Genomic DNA, 25843 nt, shown 5'->3' with positions numbered 1-25843 from the left:
GCTCCATGAATACTCTTTTTCTAACAGCTTTATTGATATATAATTTACCTACTATAAAATCCACCTGTTTTAAGTATATGATTCAATGATTCTTAGTAAAAACTTACATGGTTGTACAATCATTGACACCATCCATTTTTAGAACATTCTTCTCACCCCGAAAAGATCTCTTACACAACCTTTATTTACTCCCCCTTCCCATCCCTAGGTCCAGACAACCACTAGTCTGCTTTCTGCCTCTAGAGATTTCAAGAAATATTTTTTAAACTCTTGATTTACACATCGTGACCATCACTCACTGTGGAGTCCCCTTTACAAATCACCTAAGGTAGACATCTGAATAATTAAGAGCTTGTTAAATAAATGACATTCAAAATCCCTCCTCCTCACTAACAAGGTGAGAGTATTCACTTCTTATTACAATCAAAAAGGTGTCATTTTTAGGTAAAATCTAAACACCCGGATTTGTTTTAAACTCAATGTTGATTCAGCTGGAATTTGTTTTGAAAAACAGCAAGAAGGAGATGGAGTGAACAGATAACATGATGGGACCCTGAGAACTTTCAAACACATCATTTCCCTTGTGGAAGTTAAACAGGTCAGACAAATATCCTTTTCTGCACTTCCCTTGTTTTGAACCCCAGGGATAAGGACTCCTCCAGAGAACAATTATAAAGGACAGCTTGCCGAAGGTTCAGGATGTTTCTTCCTGTGTAGGCCAAATACAAGTCAAGGCTTACACCGTTGATTAGCTTTACTTGCATTCAGTTCAAGGGTCATCCCTTGTGTGTCTTCTTAAATATTAAGCAACTTTAAAAGATTACACTTGAACTCAATTTAAATTGTGGCCATTTGATCAACTATCTTATAAGCAAATAAGGGGATAAAAGCAAAATTACTTCCTGCCCTGCTTTTTATAGACCAATGGAATATCCATTACTTAGAAATATTGGACTAACATTGGGACTATCGAGGCATAAATAACATACAAAGCACGTCAGGAAAAACTGTGGCTGTGGGTTTTATTTTGCCATCATAAAAGTTTAATTGAATCTGTCTTTTCTTTCTTTCTTTTATTTTTATTTTACAATGCCAAAAGAAAACGAGATTATTTCACAGGCGGAAAGCACGCCTTAGCAAAAACGCTATCGAACGAGCGTCTCGTGTGCAAGGATGCTGTGTAACACGGAAGTGAAAATGAGTCCTCCACACATTCACATTGTTGAGAGACTGTAGACTCAGAACCGGCAGTACAGGGAGTATCACTTTTTCCAGGATTCTGTGGACTTAGCCCCGAGGATACAACACTATTTTAATCAAAGTTCCAAACTGTGACAGCTCAAATTCTCCCTAAATTTACCAAACCAGTGCTTCTAATATAGAAATTAACCCAGCTTTATGACATCAACACTCTCTTTATTTGAATACCAGAACTATAAATGTTTTAAAACGCTATTCGTGTCTATTTTCAATAATTAGATTCTTTCCATTGTACAAGCAAAAATAAAATTTTAAATAATAGTCTTTCTAGAGAAGGACTAATGTATACACAGCACACTATTTTATGACATGATGATACGTTTCACGTGAATGTATTATACCATGGTCATCATCGCTAATTATATAGGATTATTAAAGATTTTGTTCAACACCATAATTTTCAAGATCAGGAGTCAAAGAGTCCCAGTAGGACCAAATGATCCGACCAGGACCATCTCCTGAGTCTGTGGCCAAGAGAAAACAATATTTTACAACCACAAAGCTAATCTACTAATTAACCTTCAGGAAGCAAGCCTTTCTATAATACTTTTTTTGTTTCCTGTAATACTTTTAAGTAAGAGAATTGTTTCTTCTAACACCTACAGCAGAAACCCACGTATCAGGGAAATATAAGGACTTATTAAAATACGTATTTTAACTAAGTAATGAAAATGAATTACAAACGTTTCCTGACCATGCGTCTGTAGGTTCAAATGGAATTTAACACTTAACAAAATCAACACTGAAGTGGGCACCACTAAAATAAAAGCTTTCTAACTGAAAAAAAAAATCCTGTGATGAAGCTTTTAAAAATTAGGATATATATTTTACTCTTTTACAGTCGAAATAGCGTTGTACCCACTAAAACAATGATCTCTTATTTTCCTATGAGTGCATCCAAAAAAACTCCAAATATAATTATCAGAAACCTCTCTAAGTCTGAATAAACAGATATATATTATTTTCAAATAAAACCTAAATTGACTGTGAAACTCTTTAAGTGGGGGAAAGTTACGCCTTTGTTAACTTAGTCTTTAAATAAATTTAATGTATTGAATTTCTGGATCCAAGGGCTACTTGCAATTTATGATGAAAGGCATTTACCCGTTCTTTCTGAACTGGCCAGTTCAAGATGCAGTGAGATTTAAACATCCCTCGTCGCAAACAGAGTGCATGGTTCAGTTTATAATCTGGAATATCCTCAAGAAAGATCAATATAATGGAATCCAGATTTTGTTCCACAGCTTGCTGAACTGCCTGGTGCACCTTGAATCTAGTGAAAAAAAAATAATTATTAAAATAAGTTATATATATCAGCATACGGTTTAGAACAGCCAAAAGCGCTAACATCCCCCCTACACTTGTTTTTATCTGTCACTAATAATCAAGTTATTTTTTTATTTTTAAAATTCTTTGAGTTGTCAATGATAATGTAAGTAATATTTGAAAGCTCAAGTGAAAAAAACAAGTACACACTTAAAATTTCACAATGTTCACCTACCTTTTACACAGTGGATCTTTTAATAGATGCTGTGTTATAACGAAAATAGTTTTTCTGCTCCTTTTGATGCTATTAACAATTGATTCAAGTTCAAGGACACCTGCCTCAAAGTCCCTTTCTTCGAGACAAAATCTGAGAGTTTGATCTTTTTCTTCCATCGGAGAGAAGTTCTCCCAGACCCAATCCCTATCTTTATAGGCATGAATTATATATGCTGCATATTCAAACTGCTCTGGCTGTCTGTCTATTTCTTTGAAACCAAGAACTCGATGCACTGAAACATTCCAATAAAAAGATATCCTCCAGCCTTCGAAATGGATGAGCAATACGGTAAAGATAAAAATCAAAAGGATACTGGTATTTATTATGAAAAAGAGTTCAAAGGGGGCACTGTCTTTGCAGGCTGATATATCAAAAAGCATCACCGGGAAACCATGATATTGAGGTGGAGTATTACAGAGGTAATGGCTTGACAGGTCAGAGATGTTGGTATGGGTACTATTAATCCAATTAACAAACCAGGCAATACTTTCACAGGTACAATCAAATGGGTTAAAGCTCATATCTAAATTACTCAGGTTCCTGAAGGCTGGCCCAAAAACATCCTTCTCAACTGACGTTATGAGATTCTTCTGAAGGTTCAGTGACTTTAGAGATGCCTGATCATCAAAGACAGATAGCGGAAATATGTTTAAATTATTCAATCCTAAATCAATGCTCTTTAATTCAGATAAGCCCTTGAATACCTCTGCTGGGATCTCATCAAAGCCATTAGACTCTAAGTTAAGAATGTGGAGGTGAGAAAGACCCTTTAGAAAATAAACAGGACCGCTAGGGTTTGCACGTTTCCATAGCCGTGCTAAGTTGTTGTGCTGCAATTCCAGAATTTCTAGTTTCTCAAGACCCTCCAACAGTTTATCATTTATGTTGGCTATATTGTTGTTGCTTAGATCCAGAATGACCAAGTTGCGAAGAGAATGAAAAGGTGAAGGAGTACTGTCCAGATTTCTCAGGGCCACTCTGCGGAGCATCAGGCGTTGGAGGCTTGGAACCAGGGCAAAAGACCCAGGAGTCAGTTGTAGGTATTTGTTGTAGGAAAGGTAGATTTCAATGATATTTCCTAGACCTCTCCATTCTTGGCCTGTGAGCTCTTGCCCAATTTCGTTAAGGCCAAGGTCAAGTACCTGAAGGTGGCCCAGACAGGAAAAAGCGCCACTCTCTATTTTTGAGATTTTGTTTTTGGTTAGGTTGAGCGTGACCAAAGGAGACTGAGCAAGTGACCAAAATGTTTCATTTGTTAAAGTTCGCAAGCTTGTGAAGGAGTCGGATAGACTTAAGTGTTTCAGCTTTATCAGTCCCGTGAACATATTGCTTTTTATGCCTGGGAAGTTGTTGTCTCCCATGTTAAGATACTCCAAACATTTTAGCCACTGAAAGGAAAAATCATCGATCCTGGGACGCGAAGTAAGGGCAGTGCTTTGTTTGGTGAAAGATCGTCTCAAATCCAAGTATCTCACACTGAGAAGCCCATACAAGGAGTGAGAAAATAAGTGTTCTATATTATTATACCCCAGGAAGAAATATTCTAGACGTGGAAGCCAAACGAAGGAACCATTATCAATCACATTTAAGTTGTTGTGGGAAAGATCGAGCATGGTGAGATTTGTGTACTTGAGCCCAACGAAAGTCATATTGCTCGTTCTGTACAGCTGGGTGTTGCTCAGGGATAGATTCTGAATGCTTGTGTTCGACAGTTCTAAACAAAGCTGCTCTGTGAGGTTGGGGTTCAGTTGAGCATTGTTCAGAGAGAGGCCAAATAATTTTCCAATTGCATGAAAACACCCTGGAGAGAACTAAAGGTGGGGGGAGAAAAAAGAGGTTAATAACCAAAACACAGTGGGGTCCGCATGACTCTAGAGAAGCTTAAACACAATTCTTTACTCCACCCCCTTCCCCCTTCACCATCTTCTCTGGGTTTACTCTCCATCCCTCTACTGCACAGCTCCTTACTCTGTGCCTGCGACACCCACCTCCTGGGGCAGTCCCCCACCTTTCCTGGCTGCTGCTTACCTTCTGCCCAGCATTCAATGGCCTCCTTTCCAGGGGGCCCTCCCTGACCTCCCAGTCTAGGTGAGGTCCCTAGTATTTTTACTTGATCACACTGAGTATGATCGTAATTAATAAACTCTTTGTAAGGTCACCACTGGGGCAGATGCTGTTTCTGTCTCGCTGACCACTGTTCTCAGTGAACACGTGGGGAATGAATGGGTGGATTTTATTATGCAACTGTGACGCGCACTTTCCCTTCTGCAGCTCTGAGTTCCAGCCTTCCTCTTTGTCTGTCCAGCCCGGGTTTTCTCCGGATGTTATTGCGTGTCAGTGCCTCCAGCTCCCTTCTGCTCTGCCCCCACTCCCTCACCAGAAGCCTTGTCTGCTGTGGGATTCTGCCCCAGAACAAGAGGACAGAAGGCAAGGAGAGAAGGAATCCCGAGAGGGTCGGAGCCAGTCCTGGGTGGTTAAACACCAGGAGAGCAAAGAGGCTCTGATTCCTACTGTGTCATTTGTGAGCTGTTAGGGCTAATGGACGATAAGGCAAATTTGGTTGTAAGTAAAGTGAATTGGACTACAGAGCAGGAAATTGTTCAGTTCATTAGGGTGAACTTCCATGATAACATGTTGCAGTAATCAAAATTGAGTTTTTGAATAATTCTCAATGACACGGAGAATGCTCATGACGTGAGATGACTTTTTAATGGGAGGATACACTGTTGCCTATGGGAGGCAATACAGCACAGCTGTTAAGAGCATGGGCTCCGATCTAACACTGCCAGAGACCCAGTTCTGTCACCAAACTGTCACATGTGAGACCTTGGACAAGTTCCTCAACCCTGCTTCATCTCAATTTACCCTTGGGTAAAATGATGATACGAATCAGTTGGTGACGGGACGCCTGCTTGGCTCAGTCGGTCAAGTGTCCGACTCCTGATTTCGGCTCAGGTCATGATCTCGTGATTCGTGAGATTGAGCCCCACATCCAGCTCTTTGCTGACAGTATGGAGCTTACTTGGGATTCTTTCTCTCTCTCCCCTGCTCTCTCTCTCTCGAATAAATAAATAAACTTTCAAAAAAGAATAAGTTGGTTACAGGACTATGTAAATATATGTATTTAATAAATATATATTTATATGTATATAAATATATAGCTATTATAAATAAATTATAATAAATTTAAATTTATGAATATATACAATAAATTATAAATGTATATGCATATATATAAACTTATCATAGTGTCCAACATACGGTGTCTTTTGAATTTGTGCTCTGAATTTCAGTGGCTGTTGCTTTTTCTTATTATCACTTGGAGAAAAGCTAGAGATAAAAATACCCAACATTGGTTGTCTCTGGACTATGGGTTTTTGGATGATTTTTATCTCCCCCGTCATTACTTGCATATTTTGTAAGATTTCTACAATAAATGTTCTAAATAAACAAAAAAATGCTGTTCAATAATTAGCATGAATATTACATAAAATGTTTGCTTGTTTATATTTTATCATCTCAGGACAAAGACACAGTCTATTTTTATGTCTGTAAGTTGATACAGCTTTTAAAAATCTGACTTAGTTTACGATTTCCAATATTCTTATTCTCAGCCTGTAAAGGACTAAAATACAAACATACCTGTATATGAAAGTAGTTACTGAAATGAATACCATGCATCTAAACAGAAGGTTAATTAGGTATATTCCATTATAAGAAGTATATTCCATTATCAGAAGATTTTCATAATAATCTAATGCTAGTTATCATTTATGGAGCACTTACATGAGATACGGTGCTAAATTCTTTACCATACAGCCTATGAAGTAGTGTTATTATTATACTAACTTTACACCCGGGGAACTGGAGCGCAAAGAACTTGAATAATTTGCCTGATTACACAAGTATTAGGAGAGAAAGCCCAGAAGGGGAGCCAGCTTGCCCAACTCTACAGCCTGTGCTCTTAACTATCATGCTGTTTTAATTCTTCCAGCGATTTTGTGCGATAGATAGTATTCCCACTTTACAAGTGAGGAAGCTAAGACCCAGAAAGGTTATGTAGGCTCCCCAAGGTTCCTAAAACTGGAACACGGATTTTAACCCACTTCTGTTAGACAGCGGAGCCCCAGCCCCCAATTGCTACCAGTGTTTCTTTTTGCGAGGAGGACATCAATGGCCCCAAGCAGTAAGTGTGAAGGACTTTTGGAAGGCATGGCAAACATTATTACCCCTTTCTCTAGGGATCTTTAGATTCTTACCCCTGTGACACAGTTAGGGATTGCCCACACTTAAAGGTAGAACACGAAATCATTTTACCTGACTTCTTACCTCTTTAACTGGATTTGATGACAATTCTAATTTCTTCAAAGAAGAATTGCCAAGGAAATCCAGTTCTTCACGTCTCAGGATGTTAATTTTATTATTTGATAACAGGAGCTCTTGGAGATTTTCCAGTTGGAGCTGACTTCCTAATTTGGTAGATGACAAACCATTATGAGATAGATCTAATTTGATTAAATTCTGAGAGAGAAAAAAGATGCATACAAGTTAGAGTCTTGCCACCAAAACTAGTTCCTTTAAATGTACCTGAACCTTAGAAATTACAGCAAAAATGTCACCTCTCTATTATTCTATAGCCAATTGACAGTAGAGGTAATGAAAAATTTTCGTGGTGATCAAAAATAACATTGTTACAAGGGTTTGTTTCTCACTTCAAGATTTAAAAAAATTTTTTTAATGTTTATTTATTTTAGAGAGACAGAGACAGAGTATGAGCGAGGACGGGCAGAGACAGAGAGGGAGACATAGAATCCGAAGCGGGCTCCAGGCTCCGAGCTGTCAACACAGAGCCTGACGTGGGGCCCAAACCCACGAACCATGAGATCGTGATGTGAGCCGAAGTCGGACGCCCAACCGACTGAGCCACTCAGGCGCCCAAGAATCATTTTTTAAAAAGAATGATTTTATTTCTCTTACCAAAATAAAGGGATTTAAGCATATTTATTCATGATATAAGGAAGATTCATAATAAACATTTATTTACTTAATTATTTATAATAAGCATTTCCTTATGATGTAAGGAATGTTCACGTGGCTTACTAAACATATAATGTCACGCATCAGCCTTGAAATGAAACAAAAATATGCTAAGTGAAATAAGTCATACAGAGAAAGACAGAAACCATATGTTTTCACTCTTATGTGGATCCTGAGAAACTTACCAGAAGACCATGGGGGAGGGGGAAAAAAAAAAGGTTAGAGAGGGAGGGAGCCAAAACATAAGAGACTCTTAAAAACCGAGAACAAACTGAGGGTTGATGGGTCGTGGGAGGGAGGGGAGGGTGGGTGATGGGTATTGAGGAGGGCACCTGTTGGGATGAGCACTGGGTGTTGTATGGAAACCAATTTGACAATAAATTTCATATTTAAAAAATAATAAAAAAATATAAATAAGTAAATAAACATTAAAATAAAAAAGAAATGAAACAAAAAAAATGAAGAAATATTTTCTTTAAAAGTCCATGAATTCCTAAAAAAGATTTTTACTTTGAGAAAGATTGATAGGGATGTTAATTTTGCATCATGGCGAGTATAGAATATTCATTTTTGTTTTGTTAGTGCTGTGGGACATTTTAACCACCTTGTGCTATTTTTAACAGGTAAATTTCCACTCAGGTAAAAGGTAAGGAAAAGCTGATATATATTAGGGTAAAATCTTAGATGATGTGTATTCAAGAGAGTAAGACTTTTATTTATGTTTTAAACATGAAAGAACATTTTGCCAAAGATTATTCTAACCAGATTTTGAGGCCTTTGTGTCCAAAGCCATTTTGTCCACTGCAGAATCTAAAGAGGCATAAGAGAATTTCAAATCGCTAGCAAGCAAGTCACTTTACAAATGTTTCTAAGCTTACTTGTTTGTACATTACTCTTGGCATATGAGGTCAAGGAATGCCAAATTTTGTATAGGTCCATGTGATGAAGAAAACAAAGAGTTTAAAAAAATGGCTTTGGTTCAAGAAAAGTACCTAATAAGTGTCTCAGATTTAGAGACACTCACATACATTTTCACAGATTTAAAATTCAAGGAAAGTATTCAGGGGAAAAAAAGGATGGCCATTAGTAAAGCAATAATATGAAGAGATTTCTAAATCAAGAGTAGGTAATTTTTAGTTGGACAATTTGCTTTATCATGTGTCAATTTGTTAACTTTATTTAAGTCTGAATTTGGACGTGTGTTGTTGTTGTTGTTGTTGTTGTTTTCATTACTTCAGGTACTATCAGCAGCATTGAGAGTTTATTTGCTGTGTTCCTAATGAGATATTCTTATTCTTCTCGGGTTATGACAGACCAGATTCTTCTCTGATCTCTACCTCTTGTATCTGAGTTGTATTTTTAATGGGAGGGAGCACGAGAGGCAGAGTTCTTTAAACTTAAGACTGAAAGTGAAGTAAGATGCCATTTTCTCTTTTGAAAAGATTTCCAATCTTAAATGGCCATATTTGTACATAGAGCTGCCCCTCTTCCCATTTGGGTAGATCAGATTTTTCATTCTTGACCTTGATACTTAGATACGAAATCTCAAGATTCATGAGTGACTTGAAAACTTAACACGAGGCAACATATTTTTAATTTCTTATATGGAGGTGAACATTTCCATCCTACCTTCAGGTTTTGGAAGGGATCGTTTTCAATTTTCTGGATTGAATTGGACCTTAGATGGAGTTCCATCAAATTCACGCAGAAGATAAAAGTTCGCTCTGAAAGGTGAGATAGTTCATTGTGTTCGAGGTTCAAAATTTCCAACAAGGGGAGTTTTTGGCACAGTTCTGGCTCCAGTTTTGAGATGGAGTTAAATCCTCCATCCAAGGTAGTAAGTTGGCTATATCTTGTAAAGTTGTCAGGTGGTAATCTTCTGAGCTGGTTATGGGTGAGATTCAACACCGTTATGTTTGCTGGGAGGTCATCGGGCACTTGTGTCAACTTCAGATGACTGCAGTCAGCTGCCTGATGCCTAACAACACATTTGTTGGTAGAGGATGTACACAGTATCCAAAAGGGCAACAGCCCCCAAAAGGAATAGATATAAGGCGAACTCTGGCTCATGATTCCCTCCTCTAAAAGAAACATAACAAAGTAGCAAACAACATGAATGACACAGGTTTTCATAGGCATTGGTATATTCCTTGTAAGATAGATAACCAAATGTGACTATGCGTGATCTTTTTATTCACAACTGGTATGATACACAAGTATGTATTATACAAGTTGTACCTCCAATAGAAATAATTCAAGTAGCACAGAAAAGTAAAAAATGGAACACACAAACTCCCTCCTCACTCTTCACCTCCGCCCCATCTTCAGTGTTTCAAGGTAACCTCCTGACAGTTTCTATTTCTAATGTTCACGGTCACCTCCACAAACTCAAATAACACGTTTGCGCTTATGCTTCTGTTTCGTCAATACAGTGAGTAGTTTCTTCCCACCGTAAAGATACGAAACTTACACTACTCGATCAGTGTCCTCACAATTCTTCTTTAGTCACTTTTAATTTATTTAATCTATTGTTCTATTTATAAGTTTTATGACTATAGCTAAAACTCTGTCTTATTGATCAGACAACTTGAGACGTCCTCTCTTGATCCTCGGGATGTGATAGAGGAAATGTGCACCCCTGAATGTTCTACCCATTTCTTCCATATTTACATTTCCTAAAACTGCCAACTACAGCCCTGGCTTGACACTGTAAAGATATAAAATGTTAGCATTTTTATCCTAAAACTATGGCGAGTCCAACATACTTGGTCCACATAAATTCAGAAAATCTAAAGCCAATAAATATAATTTGCAATTTTACGATTACAGAAATAAGCATTCACTGCAGAATCAAGACAACGTAGAGAAACATAGTGATATGGAGAAAAAAACCCTGGAATTACACTGCTGAGTTGTGTTCCTGTTTTCTGCTTGGTAGCCTCCGGCAAGTTAACTCATTCTTTTTAGGACTTCATTCCCTCATCTTGTAAGTCTGGATAATTGAAGTCGCTCTTCCATAGGTTGTTACAACGATGAAATGAGATAAGCCTTACAGTAGTTGGCACACACCAGCGTTTGTTATTACTATTATTATTAATCAGTAAAATAATCCACGATTTATAAGTAGATAATTGCAACTATTCTCTACTTTGTAAAAATTTTACTTCATAAGGAAAATCTATACAAGACACAAGCCAATTATATCATGAGACAATCACAGCTAACTATTAACAAGAAGAGGGGGCCAAGCGTGCAAAATCATTGAAATTCAAGGAAATTCATGGTGGCTAGAAGGATGTGAGAAGCTCCTTATTAACCTAGCCTTGGGTTAGATGGAGAGCCACAGTGCAGACTCTAGGGCTGTTCTCACAGGCTGGGAATCAACTAGTATCTTCCCTGAACAACTACAACTGATCTTCATTTGAGGAGGCTCAATTCCTCTAAACCTGTTCTGGTTTCCAATTTCATTTTATTTATTTCTTTATTTTTAAATGTTTATTTATTTATTTCAAGGCAGAGAAAGAGAGAGAGAGAGAGAGAGAGAGAGAGAGAGAGAGAGAGAGAGAGAATGCATGCAGGTGCAGGAAGGGCAGACAGAGAGGGAGAGAGAGAAAATCCCAAGCAGGTTCTGCACTGTCAGCATGGGACCTGATGCGGGGCTCAATTTCACAAACTGTGAGATCGTGAACCGAGCCAAAATCAAGAGTTGGACACTTAACCAGCTGAACCACCAGGGGCCCCTTCAACTTCATGTTCAGGATAGAAAGAAAGTTCCGGGTTATGAGGCATCCATGGATCACTTTACCCTACTAGGTGGTCTAAAGAATCAAAGTTAACAAATTTAAGCATTTGCTAACATACCGTTCACAAAATAGAAAGGCCTTTAAAAGGTTTAAGGGGGTTTTAGGGGAGAAGATGGTGGAATGGTAGGAGGCCCCTATGCTTGCCGCATTCCTTGAACCTGGATAAACATCGAGTCATTCTCAACACCCAAGAAATCAAAATAAGGGTGAGAGAATAAATTGCACAACTAGAGAGAGAGACAAGAGGCGACATCGCGGTAGGTAGGAAGGTGATATGTGCTTTGGGGAAGAAAAGGATCATAGGTGCTATGGAAGGGAGGGAGCCCTGATCACAAACAGAGAGGAGAGAGAGAGAGAGAGAGAGAGAGAGAGAGAGAGAGAGAGTGAGAGCGCACAGGGAGGATCACACAAGAAAAACACTTTCCCAAAACCATTGACTGAGAAAATGAGTGGGGCTGATTGCTGTGAGTTTTTACAACCAGCAGAGCTCAAAGACTGGACTTTTAGAAGTCAGTGCCATGGCAGGTGTGGAGCCCAGTGGGTGCAATGATGCTCTGTGGTGGGCAGAGAGCTTGGAGTGGACACCACTATCTGAGGATTCCTTGGGACACACTGGGAGAGATATTTACCCCTTCTTGGGGTGCATTTGGGAGAGGCGGCATTGCCTCTTAGGGGACAAAAGAGCCAGTGGGCACCACTGTGCTGCCCTGTTCCTTAGCAAAGGAACAGAGACAGTTCACCTGAGGGCAGCTGACCTGGATGCCAGCTTTTTGCAGCACTTGACTCTCAAACTCTAAGCTCCTGGGTGTTGGTACAGCTGCCCTTCTGGGACAAACCAGCACCAGCCCCAATGTGAAGGTGGAACTCTCCCCCAGAGCACCAGCATGAGTCTGCATTACACTGGGTCCCTGAAGTTTGGAGTTCTGAAACTCAGCCGGCCTGCCTGAGGTAAAACCCACTGGCTGGGTGGGCACACAGGCCAGACACAGACAGAGTGAAGGCAGGGACCTGAGGTATGCTTGGGACACACAAAGGGAGATTGTTAGCTCTTCCGTGAGGGCTTCATGGACAGCAGCAGACACAAACTCCCCTTCTCAGGGACAAGGGGGAGGGTTGGCACCAATTTTTCCCCTGCCCATCAGCACACATTGACTTCAGGGAGCAGAACAGTGCTGACAGTGGAGGCCTGAGCCACTTACACCAAGTCCCAACCCCTGTGTTCTTCAGGTACATCTTTACCTGGGCAAATGTGACTAAGAACCAGAGCAGCAGGCCCCTACCCCAGAAGGCCAGCACAAACCCTCGCATGTACCAAGTCTACTGACCATAGAGTGCAGCAAAGCTTCAGCTCCAGTGGAAATAGGATCAGACCTCTTTTAACAGGCAGACAAGAGCACACCTAGTTAAAACAAGCCACACTCTGGCTAAGGTCCACACACTTCCCACTGCAGGCAAGGAGAAACTCTGCAGAGGGCTGATCTGAGGGTAAGAGCAGTCAAACAGAGCATCAGAGTGCACACAGCAAACCCCAGAAACACTTCCTGAAGTTCTAGGTCTTGAGCACTATATGACCTCTTCTTAATGAAGCCATTACTCTCAGGAACATGAAACATATCCAGCTTTCCTAACACAGAAGAAGAGACCTAGAAAAAAAATGCCAAGATGGATGAATTCATCCCAAAAGAAAGAACAAGAAAAGGTCACAGCCAGGGATCTCATTAAAAGAGATACAAGTAATATGCCGGATCCAGAATTTAAAACAACAATAAAAAGGATACTAGCTGGCCTTGAGAAAAGCATAACGGACACCAGGAAGTCTCTTACTGCAGAGATCAAGAATCTAAAAAACTGGTCAGGCCAAAATAAAAACTGCTATAACCAAGAGGTGAAACTGACTAGATGTAATGACCACAATAATGGAAGAAGGAGAGGAATGAATGGTGATCTAGAAGACAAAATTATGGAAAATAATAAAGCTGAAAAGAAGAGGGAAATAAAAATATTGGATCACAAATGTAAACTTAGGGAACTCAGCAACTCCATAAAACATAATAACATTCATATCATAGGAGTCCCAGGAGAAGAGAGGGAAAAGGGGATAGAAAGTTTGTTTGAGCAAATTATAGATGAAAACTTCCTTAATCTGTGGATGGAAACAGACATCCAAACCCAGGAGACAAAGAAAACTCCCATCAAAATCAACAAAACCAGGCCAACACAAGGACAGATCATAGTAAAATTTGCAAAATACATAGATAAGGAAAAAAATACTAAAAGCAGCCTGGGAAAAGATGTCCCTAACTTACAAGGGAAGACAAATAAGGTTAGCAGCAGACTTATCCACAGAAACCTGGCAGGCCAGAAGCGAGTGGCAGGATATATTCAGTGTGCTGACTGGGACAACATGCAGCCATGAAACTTTATCCAGCAAGGCTGTCATTCAGAATGGGAGGGGAGATAAAGAGCTTCCCAGACAAACACAAACTAAAGAAGTTCATGACCACGAAACTAACCCTGCAAGAAATATTACTGGGGAACTCTTTCAGTGGGAAAAGAGCACCAAAAGCAACAAAGGCTAGAAATGAACAAAGAAAATCTCCAGAAACAATGACTTAACAGGTAATACAATGGCACTAACTTCGTCTCTATCAATAATCACTCTGAATGTAAATGGACTAAATGCTCCAATCAAAATACATAGGGTATCAGAATGGATTAAAAAAACAAAAACAAAAACGAGACCCATCTACATGCTACCTACAAGGGACTCATTTTAGACCTAAAGACACAGGATGAAAGTAAGGGGATGGAAAACCATCTATCATGCTAATGAATGTTAAAAGAACGCTGAAGTAGCCATACTCGTATCAGACAAACTAGATTTTTAAATAGAAGACTGTAACAAGAGAGGAAGAAAGGCACTATATCATAATAAAGGGGACTATCCAAAAAACAGATAATCCAGTGAAGAAATGGGTAGAAGACATGAATAGATACTTTTCTAAAGAAGACATCCAGATGGCCAACAGGCACATGAAAAGATGCTCAACGTCACTCCTCCTCAGGGAAATACAAATCAAAACCACACTCAGATATCACCTCACGCCAGTCAGAGTGGCTAAAATGAACAAATCAGGAGACTATAGATGCTGGTGAGGATGTGGAGAAACGGGAATCCTCTTGCACTGTTGGTGGGAATGCAAACTCATGCACCCTCTCTGGAAGAAAGTGTGGAGTTTCCTCAAAAAATTAAAAACAGACCTACCCTAGGACCCAGCAATAGCACTGCTAGGAATTTACCCAAGGGATACAGGAGTGCTGATACGTAGGGGCACATGTACCCCAATGTTTAAAGCAGCACTTTCAACAAGAGCCAAATTATGGAAAGGGCCTAAATGTCCATCAACTGATGAATGGATAAAGAAGATGTGGTTTATATATCCAATGGAATACTACTTGGCAATGAGAAAGAATGAAATCTGGCATTTGCAGCAACATGGATGGAACTGGAGACTACTATGCTAAGTGAAATAAGTCAGGCAGAGAAAGATACCGTATGTTTTCACTCATGTGTGGATCCTGAGAAACTTAACAGAAGACCACGGGGCAGAGAAAATGGGGGGGGGGAGTTACAGAGAGGGAAGGAGGCAAACCATAAGAGCCTCTTAAATACTGAGAACAAACTGAGGGTTGATGGGTGATGGGGGTGAGGGAAAGTGGGTGATGGGCATTGAGGAGCGCACCTGTTGGGATGAGCACCTGTTGGGTGTTGTATGGAAACCAATGTGACAATAAATTATATATATAAAAATAAATAAATAAAAATAGGCATCTCGTCACCGGCCTGAAAAAATAAATAAATAAATAAATAAATAAAGGGATTATCTAACAAGAAGATCTAACGGTTGTAAATATTTATGCTCCCAAATTGGAAGAAACAAAATATTAAATCAATTAATAGCAAACATAAAGAAACCCGTTGATAATAATATAATAATAGTAGGGGACTTTAACACCCCACTTACATTAATAGATCATCTAAAAAAAAAAACAAGAAGGAAACAATGGCTTTGAATGACACATTGGACCACATGGATTTAACGGATAAATTCAGAGCATTTCATCCTAAAGCAGCAGAATACATCTTCTTTATAAGTGCACATGGGACGTTCTCCAGAATAGATCACATCCTGGGTCACAAATAAGACCTCAACAAATACAAAACGACTGAAGTTATACCATGCATATTTTCTGACCATACACTACAAAACTTGAAGTCAACCACAGGAAAAAATTTGGAAAGACCACAAATACTTGGATGTTAAAGAACATTCTATTAAAGAATGAATGAGAGGGGCACCTGGGTGGCTCAGTTGGTTAAATGTCTGACTTCAACTCAGGTCATGATCTCACAGTTTGTGAGTTCAAGCTTCGCATTGGGCTCTTCTGACAGCTCAGAGCCTGGAGCTTGCTTCGGATTCCGTATCTCCCTCTCTCTCTTCCCCTCCCTACTCACGCTCTCTGTCTCAAAAATAAACAAACATTTAAAAAAAATTTTTAAAAAGAATGAACAGTTAACCAGGAAACTAAAGAATAAATTTTTAAAAATAACATGGAAACAAATGAAAATGGAAACACAATGGTCCAAAACCTTTGGGATGCAGCAAAAATTGTCCTAACAGGGAAGTATATGCAATATAGGACTACCTCAAGAGGCCAGAAAGCTCTCAAACACACAACCTAACCTTATACATGAAGAAGCTAGAAAAAGAACAACAAACAAAGCCTAAAGCCAGTGAAGAAGGGAAATAATAAAGATTAGAGCAGAAATAAATGATACAGAAACTAAAAAACAATACAACAGATCAATGAAAACTGGAGCCTGGTTCTGTGAACGAATTAATAAAACTGATAAACCCATCCCTAGCCAAACTTCTCAAAAAGAAAAGAGAAAGCATTCAAATAAGTAAAATCATGAATGGGTGAGAGGAGATCAGAGCTAACACCCAAAGAAATATGAACAATCATAAGAGGATATTATGTAAAGCTGAATGCCAACAAATTAGGCAATCTGGAAGAAAAAGATAAATTCCTAGAAACATATAAACTACCAAAGCTGGAACAGGAAGAAATGGAAAATTTGAAAAGACTGATAACTAGCAAAGAATTTGTATCAGTAGTAAAAAAAATCTCCTAACAAAAGTCCAGGGCCAGATGGCCTCTCGGGGGAATTACACCAAACATTTAAAGAAGAGTTAATACCTATTCTTCTCAAACTGTTCTAAAAAATAGAAATGGAAGGAAAACTTCCAAACTCATTCTACAAGGCCAGCATTACCTTGATTCCAAAACCAGACAAAGACCCCAGTAAAGAGGAGAAATACAGGACATACCCCTGATGAACATGGATGCAAAAATTCTCAACAAAACACGAGCAAATCGAATCCAACAGTATATTAAAAGAATCATTCACCACGATCAAGTGAGATTTATTCCTGGGCTGCAAAAGTGGCTCAATATTTGCAAATCAGTCAATGTTCTACACCACATTAATAAAAGAAACAATAAAAACCATATGGTCATTTCAATAGATACAGAAAAAGCATTAGACAAAGTATAGTGTCCATTCTTGGTAAAAACCTTCAACAAAGTAGGGATAGAGTGATTATACCACAACAACACACAGTCCATATATGAGAATCCCACAGCTAATATAATCCTCAATGGGGAAAAAACAGAACTTTTCCTCTATAGTCAGGAATAAGACAGGGATATCCACTCTCACCACTGTTATCGAATATAGTACTGGAAGTCCTAGCCTCAGAAATCAGACAACAAAAAGAAAGAAAAGGCATCCAAATTGGCAAGGAAGAGGTCGAACTTTCACTATTTGCAGACAACATGGTTCTCTATGTAGAAAACCAGAAAGATTCCATCAAAAAAATTGCTTGAACTGATACACAAATTCAGTTAAGTTGTAGGTTACAAAATCAATGTACAGAAATCTGTTGCATTTCTATACGCCAATAATGAAGCAGCAGAAAGAGAAATGAAGGAATAAATCCCATTTACAATTGCACCCAAAATAACAAGATACCTAGGAATAAACCTAACCAAAGAGGTAAAAGATCTGTATTCTGTGAACTATAAAAAACTGATGAAAGAAATCGAAGGTTACCCAAAGAAACGGTAAACATTCCATGCTCATGGATTAGAAGAACAAATATTGTTAAAATCTCTCTACTACCCAAGGCAAACTATACATTTAATCCCTATCAAAATACCACCCACATTTTTCACAGAGCTGGAATAAAAAATCCTAAAATTTGTATGGAACCACAGAAGATACTGAATAGACAAAACAATCTTGAAAAAGAAAAGCGAAGCTGGAGGCATCACAATTCCAGACTTCAAGCTATATTACAAAGCTGTAGTCATCAAGATAGTATTGGTACTATCACAAAAACAGACACATTGGTCAATGGAACAGAACAGAAAACCCAGAAATGGGCCCACAGCTATATGGCCAATTAATCTTCAACAAAGCGGGAAAGAATATCCAATGGGAAAAAGACAGTTCTCTTCAAGAAACAGTGTTGGGAAAACTGGACAGAAACAGGCAGAGGAATGAAACTGGACCACTTTCGTATATCATACACAAAGATAAATTCAAAATGGATGAAATAGGAAATCAACAAAATCCTAAAGGAGAACACAGGCATCAACCTATCTGACACTGGCTGGGGCAATCTCCTACTAGACACATCTTCTGAGGCAAGGGAAAGAAAAGCAAGCATGAATTATTGGGACTTCGTCAAGATAAAAATCTTCAAGGTAAAGGAAACCATCAACAAAATGAAAAGGCAACATTCAGAATGGGAGAAGATATTTAGAAATTACATATCTTATAAAGGGTTAGTATCCAAAATCTATAAAGAACTTATCAAACTCAACATCAAAAAAACAAATCATCTAGTTAAGAAATGGGCAGAAAACATGAACAGACACTTTTCCAAAGAAGACAGCCAGATGGCTAACAGACATATGGAAAGATGTTCAACATCACTCATCCGTAGGGAAATGCAAATCAAAACCAGGATGAGATACCACCTCACACCTGTCAGAATGGCTAAAATTAACAACACAGGGAACAACAGGTGTTGGTGAGGATGTGGAGAAAGGGGAACCCACTTACATTGTTGGTAGGAATGCAAACTGGTGCAGCCACTCTGGAAAACAGTATGCAGGTTCCTCAAAAAGTAAAAAATAGAACTATCTATGACCCAGCAATTGCACTACTAGGTTATTTACCCAAAGAATACAAAAATACTGATTTGAAGGGGCACATACACCTCGATGTCTATAGCAGCATTATCAACAAAACCGAAGTATGGAAAGTGTCCATCAACTGATGAATGGATAAAGAAGTGATATATTTTTGTGTGTGTATATGTGTGTGTGTGTGTATACACACACACACACACACACACACACACACACATATACACACACACACATACATACAGATACATACACACACGATGGAATATTACTCAGCCATCAAAAAGAACAAAATCTTGCAATTTGCAATGACATGGATGGAGCTAAATTGTATCATGCTAAGTGAAATAAGTCAGTCAGAGAAAGATAAATACCATATGACTTCACTCATATATGGAATTTAAGAAATAAAAAGATGAACATAGGGGAAAGAAAAAAAAAGAGAGAGGGGAGCAAACCATAAGAGTGACTCTTAACTGTAGAGAATAAACTGAGGGTTGCTGGAGGGGAGGTGGGCTAAATCAGTGGGTATTAAGGACAGCACTTGTGATGAGCACTAGGTGTGATATGTAAGGGAGGAATCACTAAATTCTACTACTGAAACTAATATTATACTATCTATTAACTAACCAGAATTCAAATAAAAACTTGAAACAAAAAAAATAACTTAAAAGTTTTAATAAAAATATTTTAAATGCTGTATCAAAATTACTTAGGAAACACTGCATAAAATATTTTGATTTTTTATCTAAAACTTTTGTAAGTCTTATAAATGAAATGTAATCATGTTTGATATTTTCAATGGGTGATTTGAGAATACTTTAGTAACAATCACAGCGGTAGACATAGAGGTGAAAGGCAGTAAGATTTTCATTTATGGAATCTTTGCCTAAATAGAGTTTTTAAGGAACTAAAATTGCTGATGAATAAAACATGGATGCAGTTGAGCACAATGAGGTGAGTGCAGAACAATCTTTGAGGCAACATGAAATCTTCTACCGTCTACTAAATCAGTTCTTCAGAATTATGCTTCGTAGAGTTGCTGTTTATTTGGATTGTTACTTTCTTGAAGTTTATAATTTCCACCATTTTATTCTTGTTGAAAGAAGAACTATATGTGATCTCATCTCTGTAATACTAAGATCATTTAGCTTCTTAATCATACTCTTGGTTGTGCTCGCTTCGGCAGCACATATACTAAATCATACTCTTGGTTAAATGGCCGGTTTGGAGGCATATGTCGAACACCTGCTCTTTGGTTATCACTGTAGAATCATTCCACCATGTTCCTGGGTTAATGCCACTATCTTACGGATTTCAGTATCTTCTTCCTTGAAATATTCTTGTTCTGACTAGAGTCTCTCCTTGAGTGGCTCTTCCCCCTCTTTCCCCAGAATATTTATCAGGGGTTATCATTCAAGTTCTTGAACATCTGTTTTTGTTCTTTTGTCATATGATTTTGACATGTAGGCTATTTGAGGTTCAAAATACTTTTAATGAAGAATCATGAAGGCATTACCCACTGTCCTCTAGTATGCATTGTTCCTAAAAAGAAATCATGCCCATATGGTTTCCTTTCCTTTCTATGAAAGGCACTTTTATCTTACTCCTCTTTTTCTTTTTGGAAGTATCTTTTCTTTCTTCTTGGTAATGGAAGATTTCACAGGGACATTTCATGCTCAATCCTGCCCCTAAAATGTACCTGTACACTCTAAGCCATTTTCAATCTGAAGACTCATGTCTACGTTTTCAGATTTCTTTTTTCTATTATTACTTGGGTCATTGCCACTTCTCCTTTCCCTGTGTTCTCTCCTTTGGAACCACTTTTAGGTAGACATGGGTCCTTGTATGTGGTCATCTTTGTATTTAAATTTATATTCCACCTTTTTATCTCTTTAGTCTATACTTCCAGATAGAAGCTCAGCTTTCTGCATCAGGATTTGTATTATATATACTTTTTTTAATTTTAGCAATGATATTTTAAATGCATACAGAAGAGTACACAACTCGTGAATGTACAGCTTGTTGAATTTTCACACATCAGGGCATTCACCACTCCGATCACCCCTCTGCTCAGGAAACACAGCACTATGAGCCCCTCAGAAATCTCCCTCATGCTCCCGCCCAGCCACCACCTCCTCCTTCCCAAAGACAAGCACTTCACGATTTCATACACAAAAAAGATTCAGTTGACCTGCTTTTGTATTGCATGTTAGTGGAATTGTGCATTATGTATCATTTTATGTCTTTTATTTTTTTCTTTACTCCATAGGAGATCTGCATCTTGCCCTATAGCAGCATTTGCTAACTTCCATTCATAAAGAACATGGCTGTCTCACAGTTAAGTTCTTCCAGCATTTCTAATGAAAAATCCTAAACAAGAGCACAATTCACAGAATTTTAGTGGGCACTCTTGTATTACCATATATCTACCCATCTACCCATCATCAGTTCACTTCAACATCAGTACCTCTCCCTCTAAAGAGTATGCATTGCTGCCTTCAACTCAGGATTTGTTAATAGTTTTTCTTCTGATATAAAATTTGCATACGATGAAATGCACAAATCTTTAGTGCACATTCTCTGATTTCTGACACACGTATATGCCTGTGCAACCCAAACCCTAAGGAGAATCCCCTCCCTTTCCCAATTGATGGCAATCCTCACCTCCCAGAGTCCATCACAGCTCTGACTGTTTTCTACGGTGATGTTGTATGATTTATAGCCTCCTATCGATGGGCTCATAGTCAGTCTTTACTTAAACAACGCTTCTTTTACTCAGATGGTATTTTTGAAGTTCATCCATGTTGCACGTGGTGGGAGTTTTGTTTTGTAAATTTTTGTTTTCACCGAATGAGATTCCACTGTATGAATATATCATGTTTTGTCCATGCCCATATTATTAGGCACATGGATTGTGTGCAGTTTTCACTATAGTAAAATGAAGTTACCAGGAACATCTCTGGACATGTTTTTATGGACATATATACTTGATTTCCTTGAGGTAATTACCTATGATTGGAATTATTGGGTATTTAAAAGAAACTGTCAGATCTTTTAGCAAAGTTTGTACCATTTTATACTCCCACCAACACCTTTACCAACAATTGGTACCGTTCTCTTATTTTTCAGTCATTCTGGTGAGTGTGTAGCAATTTCTCATTATGGTTTTAATTTGCATCTCCTGACTGACTGATGTTTAACAATTTTATAGGCGCTTATTGTCCATTTGTATATCTTCCCTCGTATACTCAAAGATTTCACTCATTTTTTAGTTAGGTTGTTTCTTATTTATTACTGCATTATAGGACCTTTTTATACACATAGATATCAACCCATTGTCAGATTTATATTTTGTAAATGTTTTTTCCCATTTTGTGGGTCACCTGCTCATTTTCTTAGTGAATGATATCTTGATAGTTATGATAAAGCCTAATTTATCAGTTTTTTAATGACTGCTTTCTGAGTCCTGTCTGAGAAAATTTGCTTCCTCCCGAGTCATTATTATTATTTTTAAAGATGAATGGTTTTAGGCGTCAGGTAGGGGTCTCTGATCGCTCTTTAATAAACTTTTGTGTCTGATGGGAAGGAAGAGTCTAGGTTCATTTTTTTTTCAGTTGCACATCCAGTTTGTCAGGCTTTTTTTTTTTTTTTAAATACTTCCCTTTTCCCACTGGCTTGCTTCGGCACCTTTCTTAAAAACCAAATAAGTGTGGGCAGGTTTAAGCGTGGTCTATATCTGGGCTCTCTACTCTCTGACGCTGCATATTTGTTGATTCTTATGCCAACAACACCACATTGTTTCGATTATTGTAAGGTTTTATTGCAAACCTTGAAGTCAGAAGTGTAAATCCTCCCGTTTGATATTCTTTTCCTAGATTGCTTTTTCCATGCTGTGGTTGATGGGAATTATCTGAAATAATTTTACTTATTTTTTAATTAATTATTCCACCTGACTAGAATGTAAGGCTATAACAGTAGAGGACATAGTTGTTTTTACTCTGTACTGCTTTGCTGTGTCTAGAAAAATGACAGGAACATAGCAAATACTGAATAAATAGATGTTGAACGGATAGCTTCCCATGGGCAGTTAATCAGCCAAGAAAACCTCCTTTATCTCCATAAACAGCCACAACTTTATTTCGGTAGGACACGTACCTAATGTGGTATTCTCTGGTATGGTCATTTACCCAGTTTCATTTTCAGAGATTTAAAAAAAAACCCAAATACATCTTCAACGTATGGAGACGGATCAACAAAAAAAGCTATTTAAATAATTTAGGTTTTCCATGGGATCTAAAAGTCATGTCACAAGAAGAATTCCAGATAAGTTTTAGAGAATAAAATCATTTTAGATGATTAACTGCAGGAAAACAGAACTAACGTATTTATAATTGCTCTGATAGGCTTTTAAAAATAGTGGTTTGATTTTTATTTTAATCTAGTCCTCAGAAACAGAAAAAAATCAGCTTCTATTAATTATGTCGTGGCCTTTATAATACTGGCACTTTCTAATACACTATTGTTACAGCTACACACAATTTTTATATTTATAGGCTACGAGGAATATTGCAGCCCAGGCCGGCCCCTTACCAAATTGCTCTGGTACATGAAGAATGTGGGGTTGGGAATGATACATTCTGGAAATCAGGGACTAACTCCCCATACCCCACATCTCTGGGGTTCTCCCAAACCTCCTTCCCTGTACCATAAGCACTTCTACCTATATTTACCAACACACACGCATACAGTCCCTGCAGTATACTCTCTCTTTGTCTGGGTGACATTTATCTCTTCTGGAAGGGCTGTAGATAGACATCAGAATTACTGAAAAGGACTAATCCCTTTACGAAGAAGATCCCCGAAGGACTGAAAGACATTCCCAGATCTGAAAATACATTTGTCACATGGAAAAAGGCTCACCAAATGATAGGCAGGAAGAGTGAAAAAGGAAAATCCACAGAGAGAATCTTAGACAACTTCAGAAACAAGAAAAACAATCTTAAAACCTTCAAAGGAGGGGTGCCTGGGTGGCTCAGTCGGTTAGGCGTCCGACTTCAGCTCAGGTCATGGTCTCCCGGTCTGTGGGTTCGAGCCCCAGGTCAGGCTCTGTGCTGACAGCTCGGAGCCTGGAGCCTGCTTCAGATTCTGTGTCTCCCCCTCTCTCTGCCCCTCCCCTGCTCACGCTCTTTCTCTGTCTCTCAATAATAAATAAACATTAAGAAAAAATTAAAAAAAAAAAAAACCTTCAAAGGAGAACATACGATCAATTACTTTCAAAAGAAAAAGATCCTGATAGAAAACTTTTCATTAGCAACATCAGCCACCAGAAAACAGTAGTGATAAGCTTTCAAAATAATCAAGGGAAATACCTTGGAACTGACAATTTCACTTCCAGCCAAACAACTCAAGATAAGGGGGAAAGCTATTTTGAGATATGCAACGACTCTATAAGTTTATGCCTGTGCAACCTATATTGAAAAAGTTACTCTGGAGTTTGCCTCAGTAAAACAAACCGAAATACAGTTAGAGGATGAGACCCCAGTGAAAAACAAATTGCTACTGAGTGAGACGTAACAGAAGCCAAGAAAGCTAAAAAGAGGAAAAACAGGCACTCAGCGGGTCTAGCAATTTTACAAAGGTCTTTCAGGATGCACAGAATTATATGCCTCCTTCCAAGTGAGAGACAATATTGCAGCATGATTAAGGCGCGGAATCGGCAGCCGGGCTACTTAGAGCTAACCACTGTTTAGTTTGGCTTTTACGGCTTGGTTTGTAAACCTCACAATATTTTTTTTTCTGAATGTGTATACAGATACAACTAAATGCAGACACACGCACCAACTCCCAATCTACTGTGAAATTAGGAGGCAACTTCCTGAAACCAGGACTGCCCACGGCTGACTCGAATTTCATCTGACTCCCCTGCATTTCCTAGTGCCAATTTCTGACCTTCCTATCCACCGAAACACCTTTCTACTTTCTCACCTTCTGCCACTTTCCTTTACGAGGTCAAAGAAAGCCACTTTCGTATTGCTAAGGAACACCTGCAGCGTGTTCTCCTTTGCAAGCGTATTATCATAAAGTGCCAGCTCCTCTCTCTTCTCCAGCCAACAAGACTCAGAAAAGGAGAAAGCTCAGTCAAGATCACAGGGCTCTGTAACTTTAACACAAAGATCAGATTGTTTTCAAAGACGGTTGCAAAATGAGTTCCACAGCTTTTCTAGTGTGCTTTTCCAAGTTTTACAGAACTCCGCAAAGGAAAGGAAATTAATTACTGCATAAAGTGTTTTATAATGTTAATTATAAATTCTTGCTATTACGTGTATTCGGAGTTAGGATACACTTCTCCCACACCTCTATTACCCCTTTTCTCCCATTCTCCTTGTTGATTCTGGCCAGATCAAAGAAAGGCCAAAGAATGCTAAAACCAATGGGCATTCCAGATCTGCCCAACATGAGAGATTCTAGCCCAGTAAGAATTTTAAAGAAATACCTTCATGTACTCTGATAACAGCTGACTGTTCCTTTTTTTCATTAGTCCAAATCCAGTCGTTTTCACCAGGGAAGCATGTTAGATTTCCTGCTGCAATCGTGAAAGTGAAACTAAAAAAAAAAAAAACAAAAAACAAAAAAAAAAACAAAGGCAAGCTTCTTATACTTCGTGGATTCTAAGAAGGCCAGGAGGAAAAAAAGCACATTATCAGCAAGAGGAATTTTAAACTGCTTCTTAAAAATGTCTTGCTTTTCTTCTCCAGGTATAGTTCCTTAGGTTTCACTCAAAGAGTCACAGATTTAGCAACGGAGAAGTTGAAAAAGCAGGACCTCCCTACTCGGTGTGGGCAGGGCTAGTACTCTAGAGGTTAACAGATCCCTGAGAGTGAATTCCTCTCTCTCTCTTTTTTTCCCCCAAAACCTG

General features: G+C 38.5%; 1 protein-coding gene across 1 annotated transcript; it reads right to left on the bottom strand.

Moving 5' to 3' along the window:
- Positions 1 to 997: 997 nt before the first annotated feature.
- Positions 998 to 25574, bottom strand: TLR3 (toll like receptor 3). Its single transcript, XM_015080399.3, has 5 exons — positions 25421 to 25574; positions 9470 to 9921; positions 7133 to 7324; positions 2762 to 4614; positions 998 to 2533 (listed from the first exon to the last, which is right to left on the bottom strand). Exons 2-5 carry the CDS (start codon positions 9908 to 9910, stop codon positions 2305 to 2307), a joined length of 2715 nt encoding a protein of 904 aa, XP_014935885.2. The 5' UTR covers positions 9911 to 9921; positions 25421 to 25574; the 3' UTR covers positions 998 to 2304.
- Positions 25575 to 25843: the final 269 nt, after the last annotated feature.

The sequence above is a fragment of the Acinonyx jubatus genome, chromosome B1 (assembly GCF_027475565.1).
Source record: "Acinonyx jubatus isolate Ajub_Pintada_27869175 chromosome B1, VMU_Ajub_asm_v1.0, whole genome shotgun sequence".
NCBI lineage: Eukaryota > Metazoa > Chordata > Mammalia > Carnivora > Felidae > Acinonyx > Acinonyx jubatus.
Note: the sequence above shows the minus strand (reverse complement) of the source record. Positions and strands in the feature narration are given on the sequence as shown.